The sequence below is a fragment of the Lissotriton helveticus genome, chromosome 10, assembly GCF_964261635.1.
Source record: "Lissotriton helveticus chromosome 10, aLisHel1.1, whole genome shotgun sequence".
NCBI classification, from domain to species: Eukaryota; Metazoa; Chordata; class Amphibia; order Caudata; family Salamandridae; genus Lissotriton; species Lissotriton helveticus.
In genome coordinates, this window is record NC_136071.1 from 34063080 (window position 1) to 34075808 (window position 12729).

Here is a 12729-nt window from a genome sequence, read left to right on the forward strand (position 1 = left end):
TTGCTGAATGCCAATTTGTATTTGTTCTTGCACCAAGTGGTGAAGTAAGTGAGACTTGCCGCTAAGATAGTTTCTTGTCTTTCAGACTATTTGTCTCCTAATATAAATGTTCTATTTGCATTAAGAATTACAATTTGAAGAAGAATCTCAGAAACATCTTGGATAACATACAAGATACAAATTTGAGAATACGAGTGGAGACTATTTAAGCCGAGATGCACTTTGGTTATAGGTAATTCAGTCTATAGTAAGATGTTTGCTGATTTAGCTCATAAAGTATACTGATATAGCACTATTCATTACACTTGTATGCTAGAGTCAATGGATGGACATTAACTTTGGATTTGTCCTGATTGCTGATTCTTGTATTACATTTTACCATGCTAGATGCTTGGTGGATATTTATGTGTTACACACAATACAAAACAGCACTCTTTCAGAATACTTTTTTTTATGTTATGTTGCACCACAATAGATGTTTGATGAATACAACATGTGATTAGATTAGTAATTATGTATATTTGACAACTTAAAAATGCTTCTAATTTTGAATGCAGATTTTCGTGTTACATTAAATTACAAAGATGTTTGATGACTAGATATGTGATTTGTTTGGAGCAGATTCATAGAACTAACTTAAGACAAAATCCTAAAATTACTACTTTTGGTATTCACAGAAGGCATTTAGTAGTAGTAAAGTTAGGATTTTGTCTTAAGTTTGACTTAAGACAGACTTAAGACAGACTTAAGACAAAATCCTAACTTAAGTCTGTATTAAGTCTGTCTTAAATCTGTCTTAAATCTGTCTTAAGTTTGTCTTAAGCCAAACTTAAGACAAAATCCTAACTTTACTACTACTAAATGCCTTCCGTGAATGCCAAAAGTAGTAAGTTTAGGATTTTGTCTTAAGTTAGTTCTGCGAATCGGGGCCAAAATTCCCTAGATGTCTATGTTATAGTGAGTTGAGGGATACACACCTTTGATAAAAAATTCTGTTTACATGATTAACTCAAAATAGTGCTCTTTCAGAACACCGATTATGGTGTTGTATCAGATTATGGGAGATAAAAGATGCCATTGAACGGATATGTGATGAAACTATTACCCAGACCTTTATGTCAAAATTAAGTAACAGAATTAAACCTTTGACTAACAGTCATCTATACATGATCAATAACAAACAGCGCTCATTTTGAATGCCTGTTATCGCGTACCGAAAAAAATAATATGACACGTTACAACGCATACTATTACCAGGCGTGTCATTACAATGCGGGTATTACTACGTGTTGTCATTTACCACGATCTACCATCACATCACATACTTTTACCACGAATATGCCTTTACCACGCAAAGGCATGCGTGGCAAAGGTATACTCTTGGTGAAAGTATCTAAGGTAAGTTACACTACCCTGCCCTACCCTGAACCCTAATGTACTACCCTGCATGACCCCGACACTACCCTAACTCTAAAATACTACCCCATGCTTGACCCTCCCCTGACCCCTAGTCCTCTCCCTAACCTAAAACACTACTCTGCACGACACCCGACCCTACCCTAAACACTACAACACTACAACACTACCCCTTCAAGACCCTCCCTCGACCCCCAGTCCTCTCCCTGCACCTAAACACTACCCTGCACGCCCCTACCGACACTACCTTAAACCCTAAAACAGTACCCACTGCACGACCCTGCTCCGACCCCCAGTCCTCTCCTTACACTTAAACACTACCCTGCACGACCCCCGACCCTACCCTAAAACAGTACCCTGCACTACACACACACCCCACCCTACCACCTTTTACCCTAAAAAAGTAACCCCCACCCCTTGCCTCTCTCTCTTCGTGGTTCCTCTCTCTCCTCCTGGTTTCTGCTGCACGTCGGGTCTGAGGGGCGGTGCACGTCGTTGTGAGGAAACGGAAGAGCCTCTGTTTCCCCACAATGAGGAGGATCGCCTATATTTTTTCCACCGCATGTGCTTTTACCCCACATGACTTTACAACAAAAGTCGTTGTATAGGTATGCGTGGTAAAATCACATGCGATGTAAAAATTGCTTAGTAATGACTACGGGTTGTTACAATGCATGCTTGGGTAACGCTTGCGATGTAATGGTATGCGGGGAAACTGCGGCGGTGTAATGGCTATTTCCCCGGGGGGAAAAAATGGATGCTAGTGGAAAGTGATAGTATTTAGGAAGCCCTTGTTCTAGAGATCATTATAGAAATTCTATTCCAACAATGCTAGTGGTGATTATTAGGTGAAGAAGTATTGTTCCTTTTATATTTTTTATAAATAAAAAAAGGTGACTGTTGGAGGGAAATCTCCTCGGATGAGTATGTTAGAGATGCATAATGAATAAGAAACACTTAGGAATATGTGTATACAGTAAAAGAACAATGGCATTCAACAATGGTATTTAAATATGAATACTCAATCTTTCTTAAATTGGTATTTTGTATATTTAGTACTGAAATCAAACTGAGGTATTATGCTATAATGGTTCGCCATGAATCTGGTGTAATACTAAGAACCAATGTTGCATATCACTGCATAAGATTCGTAATTGATAACACATCATAAGAATTCATATGGATCTCAGTGGAACCAGTGATCACACTCTTCTCTATTAAAATATCAAATGGTATGGTGTTCTTCTTATACATTTACAATAGCTAACTATGGGAAGAGATTTAATCTATTGGTGGGTTTAGAAAATTGATTCAATTATTATGAACTACTGCTTAAAGAGGGGACGGAAAACATGACATTTTTAAATATTAGTGTACACTTAGATGTAGAATTGGATTTACATTGCTTTTAAGTTTGTCTTATTGTGTGAATATGTGGTTTTGAATGTGTACATGTCCTTTTCTACAGCCCTGATAAAGTTCCTGCATGGAACTAAAAGTATTGACTGTGCTAAACTGTTTACAGGGATCTTTTGATATAAAATAATAAAGGAAAAAATCGAAAATAAATCTTCAACTGATGTAGTTGTAGTGAATTTTGGCAAGCAAACAAATTAATTTTTGGACTGTGCAACATTGGTTTTGACATGATAACATTTGGTGAAGTGAACCTAGAGATTTGAGGGCTTCCCCAATGGTGGATAAAAATTCTGTTTTGTGGCTTGTAAGGGGTCTGTGGATAGCTGGCCCCTAGGTGTGTAGCACACAGACAATCTTACCCTCAAGCACGCATGGGATAGCAGTAAAACAGTATGTTTCAGCTTGGCTTATAATTTGATGTTAAGGTTTTTTCAATGAGTTAAATGTTGATAATACAACCTCCTTTTTTATGATTGCACCACTCACATACCCTCTACAACCACACAATACTGAGATCATCAAATATAATACCTCATACATCTCTCGTTTGTTTTTGTACTTCAACTTTAATCCTGTTGGCGTCCAAAGATTTTGGTAGCCCTAATGTATAGCATTGTTTTTGCTGCATCAAATTCTTGCCTGCTCTTGGAACCAAATAGTTTCTTTTCTCTGCATTTGAGTGACTAACCACCTCTTCTCCACAACTTACCAGCTCCTTCTTGTTGGCTTCCATTGCGTGCAGGGTTTCACTCTGCACAGTGAGTTGTTGCTTCACCATCTCAAGTTCCTCCACCAAGGCCTGGGATTGACAGGAGACCTGCTGCAGACTACAGAGAAGGAAACAAGGCTAGTTATTTCTGAAACATTTAATTACCTCACAAGGGTGAGGAGTTGACGAGAAGAAGAGGACGGGACGTCCTGAAAGTTCAAGGAGAAACCAGAAGCAAAGAAGATAGAAGATGGAGAGAAGGCTGAAGTTTCTAAATAGATGTTTTAGGAAAAGTGAAGCACCTGGATAGAATACGCAGTAGAATGTAAATATCCTCGATGGTAAAGAAAGTGAGGTGAAGATCCTAGATAGAGGAGAAGAAGAACTGGAAATTATAGAAAGAAGGGATGGAGACTCCTGGGTTGATGAAATGGAGAGAGAACCATTTTTCATAGAAGAGATGGTGGGAAGAAGATCCTGGGTAGATGATATGGATGGATGCATAGATTGAGAGCGGTTCAGAACCTAGAAAGAAAAGATGGATGGATGGATGAACATCCTGGAGAAGACCCTGGAGAGGTGATGAGGCTAGATAGATGAGCCATTGAGATGAAAACACTGAGCAGATTAGATGAACGGTGAAGATCTTGGAAGGTACAGATGTTTAGATGGGAAGATCCCAGACATAACAGATGGGGAAAGGCTAAGATCTGGCTTTGGAACTATACAAAGGTGTAGCACCTGTACAGGAGAGACAGAGAGGTGGGATGTGAAGATCCAGCAATAAGAAATATATATGGCAGAAAAGTCAAGACCCAAGTACTACATACAGACCTGAAATCAATGATAACATATCATCCAGCCTGCATGGCTCTCACTTACGCAGACCCTCCACTCAATACCTTTCATGCCATCAAACAACATCCCCTACATGCCTCTTGATTTGTCCCATCCCCATTGTACCTCACTCATTTCCTCACCTCTCAATTTCTTGCACAACCATGATGTTTTTCATTACCTTAATCCAGTGTATGCATTTGAATCTTACACCCCCACAATCCACCTCCTACTCCTTCATAACTCCTCTTCATTTATCTCACTCCTTCACACCTCCACAGTGAGGCTCTCACTCCCTTACACCTCCTCTTCACGATTCTCACAACCCCACTGAATGACTCTCAATTCTCCGCATGCATTACATCATAGGCCCCTTACTTTCCTTACTACTTTGTCCTTTTCCTCTTTTGCTTTTTTTGCTCTCGAATATATTGACCCCTCCACCAGGTGTCACACACTCTCTATCTCTATCTCTCTCTCTCTCTCTCTCTAGCTCTATCTTCTTCCACTGTATAGTTGCCACTCTCCATATGTTTCACTCACTCACTCCTCCACTATATTTCACTGGCTCACCTCCAACACATGTCCATCACTCATGTTTGCACTGCATACCTGTCTCATGACAGCGACTGCATGCCTCTCCTCTTGCACGCCACCTCATATTTCTCCCACATCCCTGTAGTGCAGAGATCTCCAACCTTTTCTACATTAGGAGCTACTTGAGCAAAATAAAAACTATCCCAAGCTACTAACACAAATTATCAGTTACAATAGTGATCTTTAAACAGGATTCCATTACTGGCCAGTACGTGCAGGATTACTAGCAGTGATCACCTCAGTGCATCAGGCAAAGCCGCCAGCAATAACGTAAAAAGAAAAACTATTATTTTTAATTGTGAATGAATCTTCGTGTCATAACCATCATATACACAATCACCCTGGCATCCAAGTGAGAACATCAGTAATAATGGTCCCCATTGCCACCTGAATTACCATTTATATATCAGCCTCAAATAAATTTTTTCTATAAACACCAGCTTTTAGGATAGATACATTTTACTTGTAAATACATCCTTTTCAATTTTGGAAATAGAAAGGAAGAAGAATCTCTAATAGCAGGTAAAAGGAGCTGTATTCTATCAAGTATAAATGAGCCCAATATTTCAAAATCCACTCTTCAAAACATATTAGGAAAAGAATGGTGAAACAAGATGACACATACAAAGTAAGTAACCCAGCAGGAACCTACCTAATTCAACCAAAGAAAGACTTTTCATTTACCAGGCCGAGCTACACGTAGGGATACTACTCGCAGATACCTGGAGAGCCACCACCAGCCCCTGAGCTACTCGTTGGAGAACCCTGCTCTACTTCATGTCTCCATTTCTCCAATGCATGACTCTACTACCGCTCTATTTCATGCTCCTCACTCACCCCTTGCACTCACTACTTTTCTTTCACTCGTTTTTCTGCTGCGTCTGAACGAAACTTTTGAAAGTTCTGCTGTTGATGCCTGCACCTCACCTCCTGTTGTGTGCCTTTAGACTGGCATTTTCTCCGAGCAGCTGTATGTTCTCCTCGTCTACCTTCTCCAGGGCATCTTGCAGTTCTTTGATTTCCTGCCGTTGCCTCCTCTTGGTGTCTTCGGCTTCAAGGATCCAGCTTTGCTGAGTGTATTGACCACTACAGAAGCAGAAACAAATGAGAGACATGAGATTCTGGCTCCTCGGGAAAACAGATTGGGACAACGTGTTTATTGGTGGATCTACGGATAAAGCCAGGAGTACAAGTGAGGGAAACGAAGGATGGCGAAGGTACAAGACACAGAGCATTGGACCGATGAGGAGACTCAAACATGCAAAAAAGAAAACACAAACAGCATGTACCAATGAACCTGTGATGAGACCCAATGGTCCACGGGAAGGACATTAATGAAAGGAGCAGGCCCTCATATGTACTGTACCATGTACAAATAGACTCAATGGCCCAAAAGAAGGAGGTCACAAATAAGAACAGGATGTTTATCTGTGGGTGCATGAGGATATCCAAGAGTCCATACAAAGGAGTTTGAGGGAACAGACGGGGATACATGTATACCACTGGTATTTGGTCAGACCCAATGGCCCAAGCGAAGGAGCTCACAATAGACAGGGAGCAGGGGCTGCTCCCCCCCCCCCCCGCCAGCAGCAGCAGCTGAAAAACTTGAAAAATAAAATGATAATAAAGCATGTTTATTATCGTTTTATTTTTCTGCTACCGTGGAGTCTTGGGGGCGGGGCCAGGGGATGACAGGCACTGAGGGGGAGTGGTGAGCACTGTTATCAGTGCACATTATGGTTTGGCTGGGCGTCTTTGGCTAGCCAAACTGTCATGCGCACTAAAGCTGTCTCCAACCCAGCTGCTTTGCTGGGTTGGAGACAGCAGGCTCAGGCGTCTAGTCTTCCTGCGAGAGAAAATTGAGGGTGCTCAGGCAAATCCTGAAGCTGTTCTCATGCTGTGAGAGCAGCATCATGATTGGCTGGAGGACAGTCAGGGAGCCTGTGCCGGCAGTGGAGCCAGAAGACCGGAGATGCAGCGGGATTCATGTAAGTTTGTTTTTTTTGGTCTTCTTCCCTTCCTCCCTCCCCGCCAATTTGCCCCGACACCAGCCGCGACAGGCAGGGAGATCATGGGACCTCAACAGCCCACGTCAAGGAGCTTGAGGAAAGGGACTGCATGTTTAACATTGAATCCACAAGGATATTCAATGGCCTAATTGAAGAAGCTTGAGGAGAGGGACTGCATGCTTAATATTGAACACACAAGGATACTCAACAGTGTAATTGAAGGAGCTTGAGGAGAGGGACTGCATGCTTAACATTGAACCCACAAGGATACTCAACAGTGTAATTGAAGGAGCTTGAGGAGAGGGACTGCATGCTTAATATTAAACCCTTAAGGATACTCAACAGTGTAATTGAAGGAGCTTGAGGAGAGGGACTGCATGCTTAATATTGAACCCTCAAGGATACTCAACAGTGTAATTGAAGGAGCTTGAGGAGAAGGACTGCATGCTTAATATTGAACCCTCAAGGATACTCAACAGTGTATTTGAAGGAGCTTGAGGAGAGGGACAGCATGCTTAATATTGAACACACAAGGATACTCAACAGTGTAATTGAAGGAGCTTGAGGAGAGGGACTGCATGCTTAATATTGAACCCTCAAGGATACTCAACAGTGTAATTGAAGGAGCTTGAGGAGAAGGACTGCATGCTTAATATTGAACCCTCAAGGATACTCAACAGTGTAATTGAAGGAGCTTGAGGAGAGGGACGGCATGCTTAATATTGAACACACAAGGATACTCAACAGTGTAATTGAAGGAGCTTGAGGAGAGGGACTGCATGCTTAATATTGAACACACAAGGATACTCAACAGTCTAATTGAAGGAGCTTGAGGAGAGGGACTGCATGCTTAATATTGAAGCCTCAAGGATACTCAACGGAGTAATTGAAGGAGCTTGAGGAGAGGTACTGCATGCTTAATATTGAACACACAAGGATACTCAACGGTGTAATTGAAGGAGCTTGAGGAGAGGGACTGCATGCTTAATATTGAACACACAAGGATACTCAACGGTGTAATTGAAGGAGCTTGAGGAGAGGGACTGCATGCTTAATATTGAACACACAAGGATACTCAACAGTGTAATTGAAGGAGCTTGAGGGGAGGGGCTATATGCTTAACATTGAACCCTCAAGGATACTCAACGGTGTAATTGAAGGAGCTTGAGGAAAAGAGTATAACAATCTGTTTAATAACAAATCTATGAGAAGGCACAACATGCAAATGAAATAGCTCAGAATAAGGCCAATGATTGTTTAGACACAATGGCTGAGAGCACAGTACTTCATCTTAACAGTAGGAATAATAATATGGATTTAGCCTAAATGTAGGAGCACATTGGTTCACTCGATTCCCAGGGACAAACTAGAGGTTACTGGTTCTTTGGTGGAATTCTTCACACATGGTGAGGGCAGTGGGTACCACGCCTGTGATGTTCTGAGGTACCACGTTTAGTCTAGGTTGTCAAAGAGGAATACTCACGGTTTGGTGACACTTGAATCACCACTGTATTCTGGGATAACAGGCTCCATGGTGTCTAATTCATGACAAAAGACAAAAAGGAAATTTCACATTGTTTAGGAAAGATGTAGATACAAACTGATTAATCCATTACCAATCATGTGTGACAAAGAGTCCCTGAGGAAGCGTCACAAGGGGAAAATCACATAGTTTATCAAACTGGTAAGTGGCTGATGATCATGCCACCATCGAGTCTAAGCCCAGTTGAGGGCAGATGCCTGAACTCTTACACCCCTAACCCATGCTATGTTTTGTCTACTGGCCATATCTCTTCTGTGCTATGCCTCTCTAGCTGACCACAACCCTTTTGAATCAAACTCCCACTTGGTGAAGCCAAACACCCAGCCCGATAATGCCAGTTGGGAACATCAAATAGACAATGCTATGCTATACGAGTCCAGACCCTAGTGGCTTTCATCATTTTATAATGCACACTTGATACACCTACTCTGCCCTTTAGGGGAAGTCCACACCTCTGTCAATAATATCGTCCCTATCGGAAGTAATATAATGAATTACTCTATAATTATAGGGGAAGGGAATATGCAACAGAACCCAAACTTTTTGTGTGAGCATTTTTATAAACTAGGTTTAAGTACAGCGAGCACGAGAAAACGTGGTCCAAGGAAAATTAAAAGCAATTCATGTTAAAATAAAACCTTCAAAAAATTACAAAACTATGCCACATCGGAAACTACATAAATGCCTAGGTTTATATATAAAAGAATCAAAGGGATATACAAGGCAGACAAGGACAAAAACATCCTTAGGTTACCCATCATGCAATTCATTAAAGATGGTCTATACATCTTCATACTTAGTTATGTTTTTTCTTTGAACTGCATCAAATTTGGACACTAGTGAGCAATCGTAACTAATTTGGATTTTACTCAATTTCCAGACTTATGCCCTATTCAACCAAAGTCAGAGGTAAAAATTCAAATTGTTGGGGATATCATTCAAAATTACTATGTAATGTAACAGTGGAATGACCCCGCCCACTAACCAAACTAACTGAGTCACGCACATCTTTTCAGAATGCCTCAGCCTTCGTACAACTCCACACCATATGAAAAAGGGAGCCCCTTCTGTACCACACCCTTAACATACATCAGACATTTATCATTAGCTTAGCCATTCACACTACTGTCCAATATCCTCTATTGGACTTTTGGGAAGTTAAGATCCATAAGGCTACAATTAATTGAGCTACAAACAAAATCCCATCCTTCACTGTTAATATCTATATTAGGAACATCCATCTGTTTTTCTATAACATGTAACATTTTGCCTACAAATGAATTGCACTTAGAGATCCTTGAGTAAGTGGTCCTGCAGAATAAGACCCCACAAGGCTCTCTACACCTCCTTGAGGTCCATTAGTTCTGGAGCTTCTACAGTGCAGATAATCTGTTGCCAGTCCCGGAATGACAGCACTGAGGTCTGGAATTTGATGTGGAGGCCTGCACTGTGCTGTAGGGAGAGAAACACAGGGCCCGATTCACAGAACTATCTTAAGACAAAATCCTAAAGTTACTACCATTTTGGTATCCACAGAAGGCACTTCCTCATTTTGGTATTCACAGAAGTTAGGAGTCCTAGCTTTAGGACTCCGAAATGCCTTCTGTGAATACCGAAAGTCTTTAAGTTAGGATTTTTCTCAGTTTAGGAGTCCTAAAGTTAGGAGTCCTAACTTTACTACTCCTAAACTGAGAAAAATCGTAACTTTAAGACTTTCGATATTCACAGAAGGCATTTAGGAGTCCTAAAGTTAGGAGTCCTAACTTTACTACTCCTAAACTGAGAAAAATCGTAACTTTAAGACTTTCGATATTCACAGAATGCATTTAGGAGTCCTAAAGTTAGGACTCCTAACTTCTGTGAATACCGAAATGAGTAAGTGCCTTCTGTGAATACCAAAATGAGTAAGTGCCTTCTGTGAATACCAAAATGGTAGTAGGTTTAGGATTTTGTCTTAAGTTAGTTCTGTGAATCGGGCCCAATATATCAAAAATAGCAGACAATCAGTTCAACCTCTCCACAGTGCTACCTTCATCAGAAGTTAAAGAATATGCCCCATCTGTTAGTGACATGAAAATGGTCCTGCAAGATAGTTGAAGCGTGGTCCCTTTTGTCCCGCATCCACAGTCTTGGATTTCCCCTAATGTCAAAGCTCTGAAAAACAGCAGACATTCAGTCTCCCGCAACACAATTTTACCCCGACTAGTGGAGATTATGAGGATGATAAGTATGCCATACTGAGCTCACATCCATCCTTACATCTGCAAAGCATCTATCAAGACCTAGTATGTATGCTCTCTATGTTCCCACCCTCAAAGATGTGTCCTTCGAAAACTACTTTTCTCTCTCCCTCATACATTGTTCACATTTTCCTCTCTAAATTGATAATTTGCCTCATACTTATCCTCAAAGGTCTTGGGTATCATAATGAGCCAAGTAACCCTCCTACCAAGACCTTCTCCTTCATCCTAAATGTCTCCCACACTCCCAACACCCAAGGTCACAATCTCTACCTTCTCTCACACATCTCCTGCTCCATAAGTTTCCACTCTCAAGTCTTTCAACAACCCTTCATGTGCACCGTTCAAGCCATGCAGCTCCTAAATTAACAATCCACATCTGCCTTCCTTACTTAAAGTCAGTCTCAAGACAGAGGAAGAAGGCAAACGTAAAAGGTGGCACACAGGACAATGCAAATTACACTGTTTCACGTGTAAAACGACTGTGCCAGAGTTGCAGCTCCAGCACCCCAAACACACAACCAGGTAAGTAGTGGCAGATGGGGTACTTAACTCTGACTCACCTCGAACTCCCTTGTCAGGCAACACCGGTTGTTGTGACTACTTGTATTAGTTTGCACCCAGCTTGACTCGTTTCTTGACTTTTGTTGTTTTTCCCCAGTTTGCTTCCATTGGTTTCCCTGTACCCTCTTCCTGGAGTGCCTTGTTATCTACCTCTTTACCCTTATGTTGAGTGCCCATCCAGTCTCCTTCTTACCAGGTGCTGCAGTGGTGTTCATATGTGGCCCTGTGTTGGTTTCAGGGTACACCAGGACTAGTTACAGCATACCAGCTACTTGCACCAGGTGAGTCCCAATCTTTGCTAGTTATAGCTCTTACATCACTCCTGTGTTGTGATGTCTTAGGAATCTGTGTTCCCACACCTGAGGTGGAGACCGGTCCTTAATAAAGCTCACTCAACGAGCTGTGCCTAAAAATCCCATTGAGATCTTCCAACTACCAACCCAAAAGAGTGTCTCTCTGTCCATTCCCTCACCCTCTTTTCCCCTTAACCTGGGTCTTTGTTACCACCCATGACCTAATACAAGGCGCTAAGTCGACCTCTATGGGGGAGAGGGAGGGAATGACCTTGACACCGTAAAGTAGCAATACCAAGTGTGCTGACACTCAAAGCTAGTTTCAACCATGAAGGCATGGATCTTGATTGCTTCAAATCTGCCTTGGTCGTGCACCGATTAAAGGAAAACACCACGGACCCCTTCGGACCATGTCTCCTTCATTTTTCTCAAAGATTCTTCAAAGGATGGTTTTTAATTGGCTACCCCCTTCATCTCTGCTCACAACTTGCTAGACCTCTTGTAATCTAGCAGGGCATTACACTTCACAGAAATTTGATAGTTCTAATGTATGTAACCTTGCACCCCCAGCCCACCACAATCGCTTCTCTCATGTTCTCATACTCTTTGATGTCTCCATGGTACCTGATACTGTTGACCTCTCCACTCTTCTATTCATGTCTGTAGACCAGAGACTGTTCTCTCAACCGGTTTCCTCATGTCTGTCTCACTGTTCCTTATCGGTCTCTACGTGCCCTTGCTCTCCATCCTCACACCCCTTCTCTGCTCACTGTGAACCTCATCCCTTCACTATATTATCATTCCTTCCTTCAACTTTGTTATCATTTCTACGAAGAAGATGCCTTCGCTCCTCACCTCCTGGCACGAGTTTCAAACTGCCTCACAGCCATTCACCACCGGATGAAAATTCATTCACCGTATGATAAATTAATCCAAAATTAAAACTATCAAATTTCCTGCTACACCTTCATTGCCTACTTCTACTACCCTATCCACTTGCGACCAGACATCAACACTGAAGTATCTTCAGCCAGAAACCTTGAGGTGCACTTCAATCCTTCAATGAACATAGAGTCGTTCATAACTCCCAGCAGATATGGAG

At 41.7% G+C, this 12729-nt stretch overlaps 1 protein-coding gene across 1 annotated transcript in view; it reads right to left on the reverse strand.

Annotated features, from left to right (window-relative positions):
• LOC144785011 (uncharacterized) overlaps positions 1-12729 on the reverse strand; it is a 51923-nt gene that overhangs the window by 21282 nt on the left and 17912 nt on the right. Inside the window, exons 2-4 of the mRNA XM_078664130.1 lie at positions 8471-8525; positions 5906-6064; positions 3545-3662 (exon numbers count right to left, since the gene is read on the reverse strand). Of these exons, the coding sequence (XP_078520256.1) occupies positions 3545-3662; positions 5906-6064; positions 8471-8525 (332 nt within the window). The remainder of the gene's footprint in view (positions 1-3544; positions 3663-5905; positions 6065-8470; positions 8526-12729) is intronic.